This window comes from Trachurus japonicus, chromosome 6 (genome assembly GCF_045865225.1).
Source record: "Trachurus japonicus isolate A0001 chromosome 6, Traja_1.0".
NCBI classification, from domain to species: domain Eukaryota; kingdom Metazoa; phylum Chordata; class Actinopteri; order Carangiformes; family Carangidae; genus Trachurus; species Trachurus japonicus.
In genome coordinates this window covers 21,422,294-21,444,237 of record NC_140912.1, presented here as the reverse complement: position 1 = coordinate 21,444,237, position 21,944 = coordinate 21,422,294, and the positions used below count along the sequence as shown (strand labels likewise).

The 21,944-nt window shown below is 39.4% G+C and overlaps 2 protein-coding genes across 4 annotated transcripts; one reads left to right on the top strand and one right to left on the bottom strand.

Moving 5' to 3' along the window:
• The first annotated feature begins 1,822 nt into the window (after positions 1–1,822).
• Positions 1,823–4,910, top strand: myod1 (myogenic differentiation 1). Its single transcript, XM_085779782.1, has 3 exons — positions 1,823–2,645; positions 3,477–3,555; positions 4,383–4,910. Exons 1-3 carry the CDS (start codon positions 2,022–2,024, stop codon positions 4,625–4,627), a joined length of 948 nt encoding a protein of 315 aa, XP_085635908.1. The 5' UTR covers positions 1,823–2,021; the 3' UTR covers positions 4,628–4,910.
• Positions 4,911–8,447: 3,537 nt separating this feature from the next.
• Positions 8,448–20,280, bottom strand: LOC146986129 (troponin T, fast skeletal muscle isoforms-like). Of its 3 annotated transcripts, XM_085779787.1 has the most exons (12): positions 20,233–20,280; positions 18,285–18,325; positions 18,172–18,182; positions 14,217–14,235; positions 14,039–14,084; positions 13,820–13,936; positions 13,198–13,275; positions 12,946–13,059; positions 12,740–12,852; positions 12,062–12,152; positions 11,258–11,298; positions 8,448–8,818 (listed from the first exon to the last, which is right to left on the bottom strand). In XM_085779787.1, exons 2-12 carry the CDS (start codon positions 18,302–18,304, stop codon positions 8,782–8,784), a joined length of 687 nt encoding a protein of 228 aa, XP_085635913.1. In that variant the 5' UTR covers positions 18,305–18,325; positions 20,233–20,280; the 3' UTR covers positions 8,448–8,781. The 3 variants fall into 3 exon arrangements, with proteins under 3 accessions (XP_085635913.1, XP_085635911.1, XP_085635912.1); XM_085779785.1 differs by lacking the exons at positions 18,172–18,182; positions 18,285–18,325; positions 20,233–20,280 and adding an exon at positions 17,462–17,549; XM_085779786.1 differs by lacking the exons at positions 11,258–11,298; positions 18,172–18,182; positions 18,285–18,325; positions 20,233–20,280 and adding exons at positions 10,391–10,431; positions 17,462–17,549.
• Positions 20,281–21,944: the final 1,664 nt, after the last annotated feature.

Sequence of the window (21,944 nt, the reverse complement as noted above, 5' to 3'; positions counted from 1 at the left end):
AAGCAGTTACAGAGTTATTGAAAGTCTTTCACGTATTTGAATGGATTTAATCTGTCATAGCCTATATAATACTTGATGTGATGACTTTTGTGGGCTATATTACTAATGTACAATTGTGTCATATTGATGAGTCCAGATTGTGAGTCTCACGTTAAAAAAGTATTATAAAATAAGTAAAAATTGGCATTTTTTAACTTCAAGATAATTTATATTAAGCCACAGAAGATGAAGTTTTATTGAATGTTTCTCAACTAAGAATAAAAGTAAAGTCTGTTTAGCTCCAGTATTTTGATAAAACACATGTAGGCCTATTTAGTTGTTCGTCCTGTCAATCACGTCAGACTGATAGTGATAATCCCTTGGGTACAGGGTTTGAATATTTCCTGAGACACTTGAAGCACCCACACAGTGTAGCTTCTAACCATCTGTCACTCAGGACTGGCAGAGGATGATGAGTGTTTAGTCCACGGCCTGTGAGACAGCGCTCAGGGCACACATATACAAGACAGTGGGCAGGCAAGCAGTTTGTTTTCAGGCTCTGCTCTGCAGCGCCCTCCAGCTGCTGCTCTCTACCACTGCAGCTGCACAACAACAACACATTTGGGAGTTTTGCTGCAGGTTTCAGTGAAAATCACTTAATTAAAATATTTGTGGATGTTTGTGTGGTGATGATGACAGCTGAGAGAGGAGGAGGAAGAGGAGGAGGAGGAGGAGGAGGAGGTGAGTCTCTCCTCCTGAGAAACACTCACATCTATAAATAAACTCAATGACATTTAACTTGATTACTGCGTTCACACTTTCATGCAGTATTAACGCTCTTTAAAAATGGTGTTTGGCTCCGTAAAGATGTGAAATGTGAGCAGACCTTCTGCTAAGTTTGGATGTGACACTGAGTCTCTGCAGCTCTGCGTCATCAACAATAAGAAAAACGGCTCGTCTGCATCAACTTGGACAGAAAAACCTCCCAAATATGATCAATTGCTCTTCGTCGTGCAATATTTACATTTTAAAGGTGTTTGAATTTTAAATGAAATCCCTTTAACATGTATTATTCTTAGTTTTATGCAACATTGTGCAAAACTTTAAAAACCTATAATTTGGAATTGATTGGCAATAGATAAACATTTAATTAGCAGTCTATAAAACATGTTCATCATATAACACATCTCATCTACAATAATATTTTAGTGAAACAGCAGTACATGTTGCATATACAATGTGTATGCACTTTTATTACACATGTGTATGTGTTTTATGCACATTAACACTTAAAATGTGTTGTGATGTGTGTGAAAACGAATGTTTATATCCTTATAAATACAAAATAAACTAGTTTTAGTCTGTTTTCATTAATATACCTCCAATTACTTTATAATTTTCTTTCATTCTTTCTGCAGTTTTATACCAACATATCTATCTGTTTTTATAGGTTCAGTGGGTCTATAGTTTGAACAAACTGCATTAAAAACATTAAAAAAGAAAGATGTCAGAAAAAGTTTGAATTATTAAGAGTTTTATCATTTTCTTCATCATATTTCAGCCAGAAAAGAAAAGAAACCCCCGTGTGTTGTAGTTGAGTGATGACTAAGTGTGTGTTTCCAGTGTTAATGTACCATGTGTGTGTCACTGTGTGTGTGTGTGTGTGCTGCAGTATATTACCCCGCTCTTACTGCCCTCTCAGGGGTAATTGTACACTAATTACCGTGAAGTTGTAAACCCCTCCCGCTGCTCTGTGATTGGTCAGGCCTCCCGGGCCCTCGGCGCCCTGGCCCCGCCCCCCCGCGCTGTCCCAGGTATAAGAGCCTCCAGGTCGACAGCTGAGGGACAGAACAGTTTGTGACAGGACTCTACATTCCCCCAGAAAACACTCAGTGTCTCCTCCACCTCTTCCTCCTCTTCATCTCTACCCTCCATCTTCTTCCTCTGTGTTTTTTGGCTCACGGCTCCTCTGGATTTTCCTTCCTCTTCTTCTTCCTCCTCATCCTCTTCTTCTCCTTCATTGGTGTGTTGGGGACTGAACCATGGAGTTGTCGGATATCTCTTTCCCCATCCCCGCGGCTGATGATTTCTATGATGACCCGTGCTTCAACACCAGCGACATGCACTTCTTCGAGGACCTGGACCCGCGGCTGGTCCATGTGGGCCTGCTGAAGCCGGAGGACTCCTCCTCCTCCACTTCATCCTCCCCTTCCTCCTCCTCCTCCTCCTCCTCCCCGTCCTCCCTGCTGCACCTCCACCACCACCACCACCACCACAACCACCACCACGCCGAGGCGGAGGACGACGAGCACGTCCGCGCCCCCAGCGGGCACCACCAGGCCGGCCGCTGCCTGCTCTGGGCCTGTAAGGCCTGCAAGCGGAAGACCACCAACGCGGACCGGCGCAAGGCGGCCACGCTGCGGGAGCGCCGGCGGCTCGGCAAGGTCAACGACGCCTTCGAGACGCTGAAGCGCTGCACCACGGCCAACCCCAACCAGCGGCTGCCCAAGGTGGAGATCCTGCGCAACGCCATCAGCTACATCGAGTCGCTGCAGGCGCTGCTGCGGGGCGGCGGCGGCCAGGACGACGGCTTCTACCCGGTGCTGGAGCACTACAGCGGGGACTCGGACGCCTCCAGCCCGCGCTCCAACTGCTCCGACGGCATGGTGAGTTCAGGGACCGACAGGTGTCAGAGGAGGGGGGAGAAGTTGAGGTTGTTTCAGCTAGGCTACTTTTAACTTTGGTTTGTTTGATTTAATGCTCATTCGATCATTGGCCTATCAGAGTTTCCCTCCTTTTCTCCACTTATTTTTGATCCAAAAAACCGGGAAACTTCATTATTTTTCGTTCAAATTTAAGTTTTTCGTTTTTTCCCGCTGTAAATTCTGTGTAATTGAGGTGTTTTATAGTTGAAATCATCAGTAACAGCAGCTTTACTCTAAAGGGCTCGAGGCCACTTCTGATCAACAGCTTTTTCTTTTACTCAGTAATAAACTTATTATAGGCTACTTTTTGTTTTCTATTGAATCACATTAGTTTTGTTGCTGCATCTTAATTTAATAAGAACATAAAAAATGTTTTTCATTATATAAAGATGTTCCAGTAAATAGAAACGAAAAAAAGTCTGTTTTAGTCACTCCATTAAAAACAAAAATCTGTCTCTATCAATTGAACGGTGATAAACTACAAAAGGAATGTCAAGACAAATGTGGAGTTAATTAATCTGTAGTTTATAATTATGTAAAAAGATGAATGTCTAAACAGAAACGTTTTATTTTGAAAAATAAGTGAATGGCCTTATTTATATTATAAGGTGAGGTCAATAATGCATGTTGGCTGTTTTATTTGAAAGATTCATTTCCTACATTTTTTTCAGCACTTGATCTTTTTAATTAATTTTTGTTTCATAAGATAATTTGATAATGATCAATAATAACTGATATCTGTGTTTCTGTGATGTTGTAAAATCTAATTCCTACTTTCTGTTTCCTCCTCAGACGGATTTCAACGGGCCGAGCTGTCAGTCCAACAGAAGAGGAAGTTACGACAGCTCTTATTTCTCTCAGACACCAAACGGTAAGAAAAACTGCAGTAAATGACACATCAGACCACTTTAATTCATCCATCAGCTGTGACAGTGAAACAGAGAAAAACAAACAGGCCGAGCTGTAAAAGCATCAACAGGTTATAAATGAGCCCAATAAACCAATAAAACCTAAGACGTGTTAAAGGATGTAGTAGACGTACAATATTATTATTATTGTTTTAGCCTTTTACTGGACATTAAGAGAGAAAGATAAACTGTAGCCTATAGTTAATAATAATGACACCATATGTTATTGTGGAGTAATAAGAATAGTCATATTTGTTTTATTCAGTCATCACACAGTAACATACACATTTTTCTTTTTACAATATTAATAAATATAACCATTCTAGATGGCATAAAAGTTAATTAATATATGATGACAGTGATTCGAGGCATGATGCTTGTATTTGCTACATAAAATCCTACATTTATCCTAATAAAATAAATAAATAAAAACATTTCAATTTGTAACTCTCTTTTTAAAAATAGCAGTGATACAAAATGCAACAACATAAATTGGGATATTAAGTTTTGTTGTTTTCGTCCACCATTTTATTACATAAAGTTTAATATTCTTTGCCTCCAAGCTCACTTTTATGTTTTGCATTTTTAAAATAAATGAAAACAAACAAAAAACATAAGTAGTTGAAGAAAAATTGAATTAAAAATGAATCAGAAAAAAAGAAGTTTGCTATTTTCAGCAACAATAAAATTCAAAATAAAACTTTAACACTTAGAAAATGTAATAAAAAGGGTTAAAACATAGAATGACATAAAAGTGAAGTTTCTAACAGCGGTGTTTTCCATCCTCAAGGTGGTCTGAAGAGCGATCGCAGCTCCGTGGTCTCCAGTCTGGACTGCCTCTCCAGCATCGTGGAGCGAATCTCCACCGACGCCACCGCCACCACCACCAGCAGCCTGTTGCCGGCCGCCGACGGCCCCGCCTCCCCCCCCTCAGACCCGGCCGCCGTGGAGCCGGCAGCGGCCCCCGGACCCGCCCAGCAGACCCCCTCCCCGACCGCCAGCCAGGACCCCAACCTCATCTACCAAGTCCTATAGACTCACACACACACACACACTTGGGACAGTCACATATTATACTGTACACACACACACAAACACAACTTATTTAGGATGAACTGAGTCTTTACAACCCGTTTGTTGTTTTTAAAGCATCAACATCCTTCCACACCGGCTTCTATTCCCTCGGTATGGAAGCTCATTACTGCCAGAAAACAAAACAAAAAAAAAATTTAAAGATATGAGTTTAAAAGACAAAACCAGCCTTAATAGTGATTTATCGAGCTTTACGCCACATTTCAATCATCATCAACAAATAGAGATTGATATTTTATAATGACATTTTATAGATTTTATAGTTAATGTGCTGGTGAGGATCATGAAATGTGGTTGAGAGCTCGGAGAAAAACAAAAAAAAACCTTATTCCTTTTAATCTTACTTCAGTCTTAATTCAATGTGCTCCATGTATAAAGAGAGAAATCCACAGTTATTCATATAGTGTAAGTGGAATTTTCAAAATAAGATGAGATCAAAACAGGTTTTTTCCAATAGATTGCTTACCGTACTTTTCCTGGCAGGAATGATCTTCCATAGCTCAAACTCCCTTTTCCTGTCGTTAATATTTAAATGGATCGAACCACTCGAATGCTGGAAAATGTAGTTTTTGTTTTTTTTCTTTCTTTCTTTCTTTCTTTCTTCTTGTATAACAGGTTTACTGACGAGTAGAAATCACTTCAGTTCTATACGTTTATTTAGTTTTTAAGTTATATATTAAAAAAAAACTAGTTTCAGGCTTCAGCCGAGTCGTTCAGATGGATTTTTTTTTTTTTTTCTTCCTTTCTGTGTTTTATTCTGAAGGACGGAGGCCAAAAAGAAACCATCCACTTACATTCCTCCACACTCGTCCATCTGAAGTCCTAAAGCCCCCAGCTGTTCAACTCCCTCGGGGAGGAAACAAAAACTACAATAATGCTGAAAAGAGAAAAAAAAAGATACAACACTGTAGATTTCTGTATAAAACTTTACGAACACACAACTACAGACACATAAATTCCTCAGATAACATCTCTGAGAGTTTTACAGGAGCATTGTAGTGTTTTTATTTTATTTTATTTTATTTTATTTTGAAGTAGGTTCCGACCTCCTTCCTGTCCAAGTCAAATTTAAAAAACAAACAAAGCTTATTTCATTTGTTGTTTTCATTCACTGCAGCGGAGGACCATTTTTCTGTTTCTGTACATATAATGTAAATAAGAGCTGATTTGTTCCAACTGAAAAGTATTAATTATGTATTTAATGTTTCTGTCTGTATGTGCTTTTGTTTGTTGTGGAAAAAAATGTTAAACTTTATATTTATACATCTGAAAACTGAGTGACAGTCTAATGACAAATAAATGAAACTGCTTATTTATACAAAAAAACAAACAAACATGGCTGATCTTTGAATTTCTTTATTTTCAGTGTGGAAATATTTCATTTATGTGCCGATATACAACACACATACACATGGTAATTTTACGATTTTTGGGAGGAAAAGCTAAAAAGAAATATCTTATATTTAGCAAGATTTATAGAAAAAGTTTTATTTTATATGCTTTATAAAACAATCTGTACATGTGATCTTTTCTAACTTTAAATGATCATTAGTGGCTTTTTAAAGTACTGATTTTAATACTAATTTTCACGTTAGTCTTTGCAGAACAATATTAGGAGTTTATTGTGACTGTTTAGTATTAGATTATTATTATAGCTCCATAAATTAAGTCCATTAAAAGTTTAATATCTGTCACTTACATTTTAGTTTTATTCAGTTCAAAACACTGTCGCAGAACATTTGACCTTTCACCTCTTCGCTGACGCTTGAACTCAAAGATCAACAGCGCCATCGTGTGGTCGTTTAGAGGAGCTGCAGGTTTATGAGCCACATCACGCAACTTTTACAGAGGAAATATAAACACACTATCTTTTTTTGTTGCTGATATTTGAGGTTTGACTGTGAAGGAATATCAGGCCAATTAATTTAAAACTAGACTCAGCCTCTTTATTTCATAGATCAATATTTTCCAACTTCCCAGGTGTGTGTGTGTTTGTGTTTCTTACTTACCCTTACAGCCAACTCCTTTTCGGACATCTGCAAAGTGCAGCTATTTGCTTTTCTTGTTTTCTTTCCTTGTTCCAAATAAAGAAATTCATTCATTCATTCATTCATTCATTCATCAATATTTTAAGACTCCTGTTGAAAAAGTTTTCCATTGATCGCAAATTGGTTTTCTGTTGACCTCACTGTGTTGGTGTATTTATGAATGAGAGGACATAATTTGTACATTGATGTATAGCCTACATATACACTTAAATCTTCAATGAAAATATGAATATTGTTAAAAAAAAAAAAAACGATTTAAAACTGTTGTTGTTTTCTTGTGATCTGTGATTGGTAACAACCAATTTTGTTGGGACACTGGTAATCCAGGTTTGCTTTTGGGGAACGAGGCCCAATAGGAGCCACTGAGGCTGTTATTATGAAGAATCGAGGTGGAGCAAGCAACATAAATGAGATGTTGTGTGAGAAATGTGTTGTAGCCTATTGCATAAAGGCAAAAGGCCCCAAAACTTCAAACCTGTGGCCCCAACCCTCAACAACCACCTGTTTCCTGTCAGATCGATCGGAGCCGAATCTTCCAAGTGACAATATTGATGAAGATCGTATGACTCGAGCCTTTACAAACCTTTTTAATAATGAAGATGCTTCTAACTCTTTAAACAGCCCATAATACAAGAAGCTTCTGCTTCTGAGACAGCTTCTTGTTTCCTTAGATTTACTTTTGAATATTGTGGCTCTTATTTATTATTGTGTATTTATTAAATAATTTCACAACTGAAATTATGGTATAATAATGAAGTAAACTTTCCCTTCAAATTAAATAAAACACGTTGAGACATGTCACACAAACTGAAAACCAAATCTGGTGCAGTGCAATCAAAACAGTATGAAGCACAATGTTTTTTTTCTATGAATGAAATTAATATAATATACTTTCTGTAAGAATATAAATCCAATACATATGTTTTCAATAGGCTACTGTATTGATAGAAAAATATAATAATCAAAAACCACTAAGGCTAACAGGTGTTGGTACATGTTCGTATAGTCAACATTCAAACTATACATAAAAATGTCATGTCTGTTAGCGTTCCTCAAATTTTACTTTTTAACATTATGACTCTTATTTATAATTAGCCTATTATATATTTAGACTGAAATTATTTCACAACTAAAAACAACTGTAACCCAGATTGATTTTCTTATTCTTCTTTCCTTTGTCCTCTAAATGATTCAATTGATCAGACATTTATCCATTGAACGATAGACTTGCTCATCATAAAAACATAACACACTCTCAACACATTTTAAATAGATTTGAGTTGATGAGTCATCCAACGGTGAAATAAATGGCCATGGTTACCAATAATAAGGGTCGTGTTTTAGTCAGGTTTTAGGGAAAGATGGTGATTTTTATTCAAGCATGTACTTGTCATGTTGTCATGGTTACAATAATAACAAAGCGGTATAGAAACAACGTAAACTGCTGGTTTCACATTATTCATCCCTCCACTACAACCTCCTCCTCATAACATAAACTTTTTAATCTTCTTAAACTACCTCCCTTCACTTTTCCTTTCCATTTTGCTCCTGTCTAATTAATTTGGCCACTAGGTGTCGCCCGGCAACAAAATTTAAATACACCTAACTGTAGGTCATAATGACCTCATTTCCTGTGGACTACTACTGTATCATTAGACACCAAAACCTGCAGTTAAGAAACCGGTGCTGAACAAATGACTTTAAAATTACACGACTAAAAATACTGAACTTTATTGATTTCTGAATGACAACAGATCTACAGACATGGCTTGAAGAGTCACACTTTATTTACAAAAATACTGAGAACCAAACAGTTGAGGGTGAGGAAGCGTGAGGCGAATCAGTTTTAGTACTTTTATTCCTACTGAACAGCAGCTATAAAGGCTCCTGGTTGCATGTATCAGGACGTGGGTTGGTAAACGCAACGTAAACTTCAGCATCGCTCGTTTCTTCTGAGCCACGACCTCCGCCACAGTGTGCGTTGCTTCATCAGGCGTGTGTCCGAGGCGTTCGTAGTTTGGTTTCTGAGACGAGGCGGGACGCGCCTGTCTACTTTCTACGGCGGGCGGCGGCTCCCTTCTTGCTGCTGTAATACGAAACAAACGGAAAAACAAGACATGTCAGAGAGCTGGTTCGTTTGTTCTACGGTTTGTAGAAATTTGAATTTATCCAATAAGGGGGGAGGCGGCTAGAGCTTCAATGCTAACAGGCGTTGGTAGGCTACATGTTTGTCAACATTCAAACTATACGTAAAAACGGAGGTGGATATTTTGCATTAGCATGTCTGTTAGCATGTCATTTTTGCTAATAAATAACGATATAACATGAAAAACAACTTGCACTATTTATCCTTTAGGATGTACTGTAGGCATGTAAGCATTTCATCTTTTTGCATGTAAATGTTAGAATTGTTTATCTAATTGTGAAAATAGTATGGAAGCTAACTTTGCTAATGATTGTTCTAGTCCAAATCTGTTCAGTTTTATTTCTAACATTGTTAGATGTTTTTAATTTCTTTGGTCAACATGCTAAACATGCTAATTGCTTGATATCCGGCCTTCTACTCTACGTCCATTGACTGGTTTCACACTGGAATCGGTCACAAACTCATGCAGCACTTACCTGCACACACTGAAACATTACTGAGTTCAACAACCACCAACTCATCGCTCTTACATACAGTGAAGAGAAGGACCCAGAACACCACGCCAAAATAGAGGCCTAATTATGTTTTATGTGTGCGTGTTGCTACCATCAGACAGTTTGATGGTGAATAAGATGTTGCTGTATGTCAAAGGTTTAGGAACATACAACACACAAAACATAAACACAAACAAAAAGACACATTTTATGGCACATTGGAGTTTTAGGAACATTTTAAAATAATTTTAAAGGAAAATGATGGAAAATTAACGTCATGGCAGCTAGCATGCTACTATTAGCTGTAAAAAAAAAATAAAAATGTAAATTTAGTTTAGAAATGAAAGGTTTTATAGCTTTACTAATTTCCTGTTGTCAATGTAGCTGCAGTATGTTAGCTTGTTGCTCTATTAGCTGGCCTGTTTCTGGTGGGCTATTGCTTGTTCGCATGTGACAAGGTTTTGAAGCCTAAAACTCCAGCATGCGTGAACATGAACACAACACGTATGACCTGTGAGTCCTCAGCTGCTGGTGACGGTGACCTCCAGACGGTTTGATGATGTGGATCTGAACACTCGGTGGTGGTGGTGTTAGTGTTGTGTTTATGGCTCGTTTTAATTGAACGTAAAAAAAAAAAAAAGAAGTGACCTTTGCTCATCTTTAGACTTAAAATGTCAGATTTAAGCTGCTGCTAAAACTAAATTTACAGAGAATCAACAACTGACACCCTTAAAACTGTAAAACTAAAAATGATTGTCACCTCTGTTATGAAAAAACACCAGCCAATATATGATCAATTTAAATTGGTTATGTATTGGCCTGGTGCAGTGATGTGTCCTGCCATAAACTGACATAAACTGTTGTGGATGTTAAAACAGTTATGTCTTTCTGAGGGGGGGGGGGGGGGGGGGGGGGGGTTGTGAAATTCACCCAGACAATGAGCTGAAGTTAAAAGTGAAGTTAACTTCTTGAGATTACTGGGTGTCAGTGAACGCAGCAGCGACTGTAGGCTACTTACTGCTTCTGCAACTGGTCAATGCGATTCCTGTACGTGAGCACCTGAAAACGACACAGCAGCAGCTTTACTAGTTTACCTCTGAGGAGGAGAACCGACCCCCTTCTTCTTCTTCTTCTGAACAGGATCCGTCGGGCTGGAAGCTGCAGACTGAGGCATCGTGGGAAACCAAGACGAGAATGGGCGGAGCAACTGAACACCAATTCCCCAACTGTTATTGGATTTAAGTTGGAATTTCTTTTTCTTAAATCACAAATTTTGCCCATCGTGGTTTCCCAAAAAAAATAAAACTCCGAAACATTGACGCCGACTCAGAGGCATTCAGCTCTGAAACTTACCTGTCGAACCGCTCGCCAGTCGGCCAACACCACCTTTACACCCACTTTACATAAGAGTTTGTTTTTCAAAATGACATCGTAGGCTTAAAGAAACAAACATGTGAGTGTCTTGACATTAACTCAGTCGTGTATGGAAGCTCAGAGCCGCCATTGTTGATCAATTGGACTCACTTTTAGTCGACAAATCGATTAATTTTTGTTGTGCATTTCTTAAATGTTGCATTCAAGTGATCGACTTTGTCAAGGGTTTTTGATAATGAGCTGACAGACTCATCTTTGGCTTTAACATTGTTGAGTCTGATCGTCAACAGACTTTCTTTAAGAGATAAACAGACGTCACTTTTGGAAACAAAGGCTTCGCTCTTTGGTTTGTTTGTTTTTTACCCCCCCGGTGGTGTGTAGTGTCCTCTCCGGACCAGAGGTGGCGCTCTGGTTCTCTTGACCTTCCTTCCTTCCTTCTTTCCTTCATGCTAACATGCAGCGAGCCTGAGGAGGGCAGGCAGACGCAGAAGCCCTGCTCAGCTCTACTCACAATTTACTGAGCTCCTCCACTCTCTTACGCAGGGTTGTAACCTGGAGGGAATCAAAGAGCAAATCAACCGTTCAAATCCAGAGGTGACGGCGGGAACGACAGGAACCCGTGGTGCCTTCAAAGTCTCAGTTATTAGGGTTAAACTGTGGTGTGAAGTCAGATTTAGTGTAATGGAGAGGGAGGGGTACGTACCCATGCACACAGCTGTGGATCAACATCTCAATTGTGATGCATTAAAAGGATTTGATGATTATTAATCAAATCTGGATCTGATCTGAATTCTCACAAATGTCACCATAAAATTTCAAATCTATTTAAGTATAAATCTATAGTCAATTTTTTTTTTCAAAAAAGAAAAAAAAGAAAAAAAAAGCTGATTACCAATAAAAAAACCAAGATGGTATATTCTACCTTTAAATTTAGACATCAGATTCAACCTTTAAATTGTTGTTGTAATAATGAACTATAGATATATTATAGGGAATTTCAAAATAAAACAACAGCGAATGAAAAAATACTGAATAAATAAAACACTTTAAAAAAGAAATCATCCTATTTATGACCAACTAACTAAAGGAAATGTACAAAAACAATCTATATAACTTTAAATATGTGAATAAATCCAGAAAATGTTTTGAGAAATAATAATTAAATTTTAAAAAACTAACTTATTTTTAGGGTAATACTGAATTGCTCTTATTGTCACGTGAATTTCATTATGTTTCAAACCCGGTGGACGCAGCAGAGGTTATTGATGATGATGATGATATTATTGCCATGACGACGCCAGGGACAAAGTCTCACCTCGTACTTCTGCCTCTTCAGTCTCTCCATGTGGTCGAACTTCTCAGACTCCAGCTGGCACATCCAGTCATGCAGCTCGTTGATCTTGTCCCTGAAGGAAAAAAAAACATCAAATATTTAATTTTATATCAGTCTGATTCCAATGATGCATCACACTGTGTTTGCCTCTTTCTACTCCTTTCTAAGATGGAGGAACTATTCAGATCCTTAACATCAACTATAAAAATACTCCTTAATCCTTAATGAGGGAGTAAAAGTGTAAAAACAAAGTACAAAAATCCACTTTAAAGTTTTTAAATTAAAAGTTCTAAATGAATAAAATGACTATGATCGTTATATATAACAATATGTCTTGATTAATTCATTGTTTGATATATAAAATGTCAGAAAATCATTGTCACGGTTACCCAGAATCAATGTCACAAATCTTTAAAAAAAAAAAAATTAAAGGTAGAAGCAGGAAATCGTCACATCTGAGGATCTGGAATCAAACGTGTGACATTTTTGGATAAAAAGTGAAATAATTATCAAGTGGCATAATAAACTAAATGGAAGTACTCAATTAAAGTGTCACTGTAACCAATACTTTAGTACCTGAGTACATATAGCCTACATGTATAAAATGTCAATCAAACATGAACAGTGAGTGGTTTAGTGTTGTTGTGTTGTTGCTCGTACTTCAGCTTGTCTTCGTTCAGATGGTCGATGTTGAGTTGCTTGCGCCTGGCGGCCAGGATCTTCTTCTTCTTCTCCCTCTCAGTTTCTTTCTTTCCACCTCTCTTCGAGTCGGCCTGTTGAGTGCAAACACACAGATGCAAGTTAACAACTACTACTACTACTACTATAACTACTACAACTACAGCTACAGGGAGTTGTGTACTGACCTTCTGCAGGTGACTGCTGTAGCTGGAGCCCATGCTGGACAGAGCCGACTTCTTCTTGGCCTCCTCAGCAGCCTTCTTCGTGGCATCAGCCTCCTCCCTGACCCGCCTCTCCTCCTGGTTTTTTTGAATGGGAAAAACACGTCAGAGTGAGATGACACTCAACACCCCAAACCAACAGGAAAGAGATCGCCAACGACCGACTTAAAACTGATTCTTCTGAGTAAAAATGATGTGATGGTGTGAACCACGAACCTCACGTCTGGCCTGGCGCTCCTTGTCCTTCTCAGCTCGGACCCTCTGCTGCTCAGCCCTTTCAGCGCGACGCTTCTCCTGCCGGACGTTAACAAACGTGGTGTCAAGCATTTAAAATCCACAACTTCACTGCAAAAACTCAAAATCTTTCCAAGAATATTTGTCTTATTTCTTGTCAAAAAGTCTCATTTCTAGTCAAAACTAATCTCTTTTCACTTAAACTAAGACTCATCACCTAAAAATGAACTTGTTTTTAGATAATTTTCACTTGTTTCAAACAAATTTTCACTTGAAATAAGTAGAAAAATCTGCCAGTGAAAGCAAGTTTTTTGTGCTTGTAATAAGAAAGAAAAACTTGCTCCACTATCAGATTTTTCTACTTATTTCAAATGAAAATCTGCTTGAAAGAAGTAAAAAAGTGTCTAAAAACAAGCTGTTTTTTATGTGATGAGTCTTATTTTAAGTAGAATGAGATTTGTTTTGACTAGAAATGACATTTTTGAATTGAAATGAGACAAATATTCTTGGTAAGATTTTGAGTTTTTGCAGTGTTGCTACACAATAGTAAGTATAATTGATTTATTTTTTTTGGGGGTGGGGTTATTAAGTTCGATGGACTCACGATTCTATCCTTGAGAGCGATCAGCTCCTCCTCCTCCTTCTTCCTGCACTCAAAGTGAGCATCGATCAGGGCCTGCAGCTCGATGAGATCCTTGTTCTGACGTTTCTTCTGGATGTCCTGCAGGCCGGAGGGACAGAGACGACAACAACGCTCACACTCTAAACCAAGTCAACACAAATCGGTAGAAATCCTTCACGGCGTCTCTGTGGGTAAACTTACATCAAAGTCCACCTTCTCACCATCGGGGATCTTAGGAGCACTGGGCCTGTGGGAGAGGGTTTGAGTCTTAACTGCACTGATTACATCATTATATACAGTATATAACTACAATCACAATAAATATGATTAAATTCATTTTTGTCTTTTTGGACAAATCATTAGTGAGAAGGACACTTACTTGAACTTTGGCTTCTCTTCTGCGGGTTAGAAAATGAAGAAGGGACAAGTACACGTCATTGGGTTAGATTGCATAAAGTCTCAGGCATCACATGGATCAAAATGCATCGATTTGTCTCTACGTGACAGATTAGAGATTATGAAGATTAAGAAATTAAAAAAAAAATGATTGCCTTGTTTTTCAGTTTTTAATTTGGGGTTAGAAAACAACAGATGAATAAAATAAAAATAAATAGAAGCAAACTAGTGAAAATGTCACATATAAAAAGAAAAGACAGAATAAATGAGGGGGATTATTATGAAGTTTTGTGAACATGTGTCAACACAATAATGAAACAATGTTGTCATCAGATTTGTCACAAACCTTATAGTGCGCTGGTCTAAAAAGCAACTACAAAGTGATTTATATTCTCTTGTTTGATTTCCTTTTGTTGTTGTTTTGTTTTTTTTTGTTTTTTTGGCTTGACCCCGAAACTGTTTTACACAAGCAAGACAAAATCATTTTCCCCAGTTCCTTGTTTTGTTTTAACCCAGATTCTGGCGGCTCCATGCCATGCAGATGCACGAGTGCAGTGACGGTAGGGGTCGCTGCGCAATGAAGCACGATGTTAGCATTTCATATTCTTTCACCCTTCTTCCCCACTAAGCAATTTATCTCACATCTGATTTAATAACTATTTCCAATTGTCTGTGTGTTTGTGTTTGTTTTTAAATTCAGATTTCAAGCTCTCAGCGCCATTTTTCAGACCTGGACACTTGTGGGAACTTCCACAACCAGAATGACAGATTTTTTTTTTTGTTGAAAGTTTTGTTTTTGGATCAACATACCTTCCTCTTCAACAGCCTCTGCATGCAGCAAGCAGCGAAAAAAAAAAGAAAAAAAAAGAAGCAGAATAGACAACAGTATTAGCAGGCGTAATAAGAGCATAATTATAAAATTCAGTCAATCTTATGCAGCTACAGCATCTCTAGAGACTCACTCAGAGAGTGAAGAGGTTTTTTTTTTATATAATTACTGTAAATTCTCAAATCAGTCTCCAATAATGCATGGATAAAATACATAAGTTATCTGAACCCACAAAATAACTTAAGAGAGACTGTGAAAACCTCAAAGACTTCATCCATATTTGAGAATTTACAATTTACAAAAGCCTTTGCTTGTTGAAGCCACGGTTTCACCTAAAAACAGCCCAACAAAATACAACACTGTAACAGGTGACCTTGCATTCATGTGCCACTATAAAATGCAATTACAATTTACTCAAACAACATGGCAGAAGATTAGTTATTTAGCATTAAATGTTAAGTTTTACATTGTTTTGCATTTGCTGAAACAAACTAGAAACTAGTTTTTTCCCTTTTGACAAAATCGCACATGAATACAACACTGACTTGAAAAGTCATATCTATTAGGGAAATATTGAAAAAGATGAAAACTGCAGCACCATCTTTTTCTCTATATAAACTAAATTAAAAAAACAAAACAAATAACATTTTCATGCTAAGCAGTAAATGTTATTCTAATATGAAAAAATAAGCATAAAAAGCAGCTTTACATAGCTTATGTTTAATGTGTTTAATCTGATGTTCACCTTCATCATAGGAAAAAAAGCAACTATGTACTCCAAGTACAAGTACTTAAGAGTACATGTGGTGCAGTAGTTACACTGATAAAAGAGGCCAATATTGTTTTACTCTAAATGTAGGCTATGCCCACGTATCATTACTTTATTTACTCTGTGGATGGTAACGGGAATTAGCAAGAATTAGAAAAATAATAAGGTTATGTTGATGTTCAGATCTTTGTCCACTGCTGTTGTACATTAAATGTTAAAATTCACCTCCAAAACATGAGTCAACTTTTCAGAAAAGGAAGTGAACAAAAGCTACATGAGTACACTGGGCTAATTGAACTGAAGTTAATTGAACAAAAGCTAAAGGGACAAAAAGCTAAACTGAAAAGAAAGCTAATTTAATAAAAAGCTAACCGAACATAAATATAATTCAACAGGAGCTAACTGAATTAAAGATACATTTACAGAAAGCTAATTTAACAGAAGCTAACTGAAGAGAAAACTACTTGAACAGAAGCTAACTGAAGAGAAAACTAATTTAACAGAAGCTCGCTGAAGAGAAAACTACTTGAAAAGAAGGTAACTGAAGAAAAAGCTAATTCAACAGACGCTAAAAGAACAGAATGCTAGCCAAACACATGACACAGATGCGGGGCAGGATTTTGGATCTTTATGTTTGGTCACATGAAATAAAAATATTGGTCCTCTCCTATTAGTCACATTTTAGTTGTAAAACACCTTGAATACAAATAATCTCTTATTGCGGCCATCAAGTGCTGCATAACCAGGCTGTTTCTGACTTTGTCCAGAGGTGAAAGGAAGGTAGCATTAGCATTACTAGCAGACGTGGTGAATGTGTGTGCAGATCAGGATTAGTTGGGGGCAGGGGGGGTCTGTCATAGCTGGTGGAGCGCACATGTTGCCTGGGAAAGGATGATAGAATACCCTCCTCCCCCCTCCATGTCACATACCTTCGGCCTCAGGCTCAGGCTCAGCCTCAGGTTCAGGTTCTGGTTCTGGTTCTGGTTCTGGTTCTACTTCTGGTTCTGGCTCTGGCTCTGGTTCTGGCTCTGGCTCTGGCTCTGCCTCAGGCTCAGGGGCCGCCTCAGGGGCCACCTCTACTTCCTCTACTACCACCTCTTCTACAGCTACACAACATGCAGCGAGTCACCAGGGGAGAGGAAGGGGCGGCGAGAGGGTTAATGGAAGCAGGAGAGAAGGGAGAGAGAGGTGGTGGCGGTGAGTGAATGGATGGAAGGCGGAGAAGTAAGACATGAGGAGGTTCATGGAGGGGGGGAAATGCCACCGGATGGCGCTAAAGCACGTGAGACAGCAAGCAGTTATAGAAGTGAAAAAGGTCAGTCATTGATGGTCAGTCGATGGATGAAATGAGATTAGCTCCCGGAGAATACCTGCACTGCAACTCTGTGCTCCAACACAAAAACAACAAAGATTCTATCCTGACGTGAACGACCGATCGGTCTACGGTTCTCGACCCGTGTCTGTTCATGTATTTTATCTCTAAAATTACAGTTAGTGTAACCCGGCATGCGAATGAAATAGAAAATTAAAGTAACATGTGGATGAAAGAGCACACATCTTCAACAGTGACTGACAAATTAGTATCAGTGACATGAGACTTATCATCCGGAGTCTGCAGGCTTCGTCTTACCATCGAATTCTTCACGTCCGTCCGAGAAAGAAAGGAGCAGAAGGACATTATGAAAGATCCTGTTTGTACCCATTTTTGATATAATACAAATTCAAAATATGGGTACATTGGGGATCCATGCTAAGCATAACACGGGCCCTGGGGCCCTCCTAGGGGCCGATCGGCACTCGCAGACGGGAATACTTTCAAGAGCTCAAAGAAGATGAACAAGTTTCACCTGGGAGTGCACGTTCGGCTCAGGAGGGCCGCGCCAGTTGCAAGATGGACATGCAGAGCTGCAGGACAACGTTGCCAACAGGTCAGCGTGAGCTTGTGCAATTTCGTTGTTTATTTATTTTTCAAGATTGAGACTCCGCACAGCGTTAACACGACACTGTCCTGTTGCCAGCGTTGGTGCCTGCAACCATACCACAGCGAGAGGTAAATATGTGTGTGCAGATTTGCTTTAAGAAAGAGAGCATTGTTGCACAACTTGAATCTGGAGGAGTCAAGCCAAACCTGCATACAAACATACTTTGAATTTATCCACGGCTAAAATAAATAAATAAAAATCTGTCTACAAGGGGGATGGAAAGTTTGGTTAGGCAGAATTCAGGAATAACACTGGGATGTAGCATGGAGCTCCAGACTCTACAGGTAGGCTACATCTAATGTTTGGGAATTTGATGTCTTTTTTTTTAAAAGGGGTGGGGATGGATGGTGGTACTTACCCCCGGCATCGCTGCAAGACAGAAGACAAAGGACAATTTGATTTAGACTCAAATATAATAAAGCTTTCAAATATTTGCATGGCTGTGGAGACACTAGTTGTGAATGGACTTACACTTCCTCTGTGTCAGACATGGTGTCAGTGGACTTTGCAACCTGGAGACGAGAGAGAGGAGAGGAACTTTGAGTCTGTCTGCAAGGAGCAACTGAGCGTCCTGCTGCTGTATTAATAGCTCAGGATTAAGTTGCAGATGTCTTAAATATCTGCAGCCTGCCCCACCCTGACTGACCCCCCCACCTCCACCTGCTGGCCTGCACATATTTGACCAGCCACCATGAACATTTAAAACATAAATCACAGATTCTTTTTGTAGATTTTGTAGTTCAAAAACATTCATGGAGTTTCTAATAATTTCAAGTGTTTTATCTGGAAAGACATCCTTATGTATAATTTGTCCTGTACAAACAATTATAAACCATCTGTGGTTTATAATTAGCGTGATGACTTTGGCCTGAAATTCGAGCCTCCGTCCTGAATCTGCTTCTCTGATGATAAGTGAGAAGGGGAGCCCAACATAGATTTATGCCAATGGTCTGTTTTCAACTGCTGAGTGAAGATTAATGTTGCAGTTGGAAGACAAAAAAAAAAAGAAAGCTTCAGGGGTCATGGTAAAAAGGTCAAACCTCCTGCCCTCTGCATCCAGTTGGGATCAAAGGTGCTAAAGACATTTAATCTTTAGAAAATCGTTGAGTTTTATGATTTTAAATTCCCAACTGATCTGATTGAAACCCCTAAAACCGTCAACATATGTGACCTGAATTTATTCATTATTTAATCCACCAGTGATTAGTTTTGGGATTAGTCGGCCATTAGCCTCATTAGTGTGAGGCTACCATGAAGGCGTCCCGACATCACAACTATTTCCAGCAGACAGCTGCACAGGCTCCCAGATCTGGTTTCAGTGGATCCGATGTTGAAGATTGGTTTCTTTCCCCTGGACCACTACCCATAATTCCACCTCCATCTCCTTATCTGGCTCTTTGGGTTCCTCACATGGTTCCTTCAATCATCTTGCCCGAGGCTCCCTGCTGACTGAGACCACTTTGCTCAAGAATTAAAATAAACCCAGTGTAAAGGGAGCCGTGAGGGGTTAGAGGTCTAATGCCGGCTTCCCTGGGATTTGTTCTTTCAATCTCCGCAAATTGAAACTGTATTTTTCAAAGTGTTTGCACCGTTATGTAATGGTGCAAACACCCAAGGATAAAACACTCCAAGTTTAGATGATTCCTTTACATCCAGTCTGGAGGTTCTTGGCTCCTGTTCAAGATGTTAAAGTGTTTATCCTCCAGCTATGTGACCATCAATGTAGACACATGCCACAGCCATTTACAGCTCTGCTAATGGACATCAACAACAACACAAAAAGAACATCAAACCTATGAGCCAAGAGCACCTGCGTCCAACAAAACATCACAGCAACTTCAAAAATCACAACAATCAGGATTGATAGCTGCTGTTGTCATGATGTTACATAACTTATTAGTATCATCTTCTGTCTCCTGATGTGGAAAGCTGCTTCAGAGGCTTTAAGCCATCTGTAAATCCCTCAGGTATGAGCCTCTGCTGGCTGTCTGGACTCAGACCAAACTGGCATGAAAACAACAACAAGCATCTGCTGCTCCTACAAAACTCTGTAAACTTTTAAAACTTTAAATCTCAGGTAAAGGTTTTGATCAGTTTGCAAACTCAAAATACAAAAATAATCCAGTTTCGCAGATAAAAGATCAAAAGCAGCTCCTGAGGCGCTCGTCTGCAATCAAACACCAGCACAAACTAGATTTAATTCACAACACAATAGAAAATCAAACTCTTTGGGCTTTATAGAGAGAGGCCTGTTGCCCCTGACCTCGGCAACAGCCTCTGCTAGTCATGACAGTGATTTTAAAACATGTGGCCTCAGCTGTCCTCAGTTTGGGTGATTTGAGTTTAGGGGACATTGCACTTGAGCTTCCTACCCTCACTAACACTCACACTCCCATTCACCCCCCCCACTCTTCCTTACCTCAGAAAAGCTGAAAGAAGCGAGCTCCGGCTGGCCAAGACAGGCTGTAAGGTTCTGCAAACTTACCGCGCTGATTATGTCCTTCTGTTATAGTGACACTCGATCCGCTCGGCCTTCCCATTGGCCGAGGACCCGGTCCGGAGGCGAGGCCCGAGGAGGGCGTACCGGCGGGGCAGGGACCACGGCTCCGGTCGCCACCTCCCACCACTGGCACTCAATAAGGAGATGGAAGGGTCGAATGCTAAGGAGGGAGGCACAAGTTTGGAGAAGGGGGCAGCCAAGACGTCCCCTACCCAGGTTGCTATTCTGGGGCCGCTGCATTAGGCAAGCAAATTTCATCTGAGACCGAGAGCAGAGCTGGACGTCAGGGAGGAGAGGCAGGTGCTGTTCCTGAACCTCTAGACATAATGTACAGCATGGGGCAGGGGAGGGAAACAACCTCACTTAATAAAACATGTTCAACCATTGTTTGCTCAAAAGGATTGAACCTGTTCTCTTTGTCTTCCTGGTGTGGGGTGAAAGTGTAAAAGTTGTATCCACAAACATCAACGATACACCATAAATAGATCCTAATACGAACTAAAACTGAGATAGTACACAAACACATCCTCCTCCAATCATTATGGGACTGAATCAGAAGAAGCTTTCAAATTAGAATTATTGGGCATAAAGCTGAACTTTTTGTGTACTATGTGAATTGACAGTTCAATTTTGTTTGTTTTGTTTTTTGTTCACTTTTGTTTCATATCTTCAATGCCAATTAATGTTTGTGTTTTGTGAAACTCCCTTGAATATCTGGTCTTATTACTAAATCAGTTTTAATTGGATTGAGCTCTGATTTATTTATTTATCTATCTGTATTCTGTTTTTCAGGTGCAATGTTCTCTCTGAAATCAAGGGTTCAGCTTTAAGTCAAAACAAGCTGCAGCATGAATCATTCACCAAGCATCACTTAGACAGGGTTGGATCTTGATCCTTAATCCTGAAACCTGAACAGTCTTCTCATTTCCTGCAGAGGGTGCTACAATGACAGAATTAAGAGCAGCGACTCCTCAGACACCAACATGTGGGAGTGTCGAATGTTTTCATGCCACTGAAACACAAATAGACCAACGTCAGGCCGAGGACCTCCTGTTTGATTCTCTGTTGTGGATTGACGGTTTGACCATCCTGTCTGCGCTTCAAGAAACACTTCAAACATCTGTACAATGCTTTGGACAAACTCCACAAGGAATTTTCTGTTAAGGACACTATAAGGACCCATTTAAGCCCCTGCGGGATACTTAAAACCCTACACCATCACTATGATGCCATTAAGAATCCCTGACACCCCAAGGGACTTACAAGCCCTCTATAACGATTAAATCCAGCCATTAAAACCTACTGTGACACCATTTGAATCCTATGAATGACCCCACAAATCCTCTATAGGGCTCAAAGGTCACACAAGGACCTAGAAATATGTAGGCCCCAAAACCCAAATAACTCTTCAACACCCTCTTTGAAGGGTAATATAAGACCCCATAAGGATCTTGTGGAACTTATCAATGAGTCCTGGAATCTCAACTTATAAACCAAACATCGGCACCTTCAAGTACCTTTTAAATCACCCAACAACTCCCAAAAGATTCCTCCTTAAAGCAGAAGTAAGTGGTCCGGTCGTTTTCGCTAATGCTGCGTTCCAGGCAGGCTTTTGAAATCGTAAATTACAG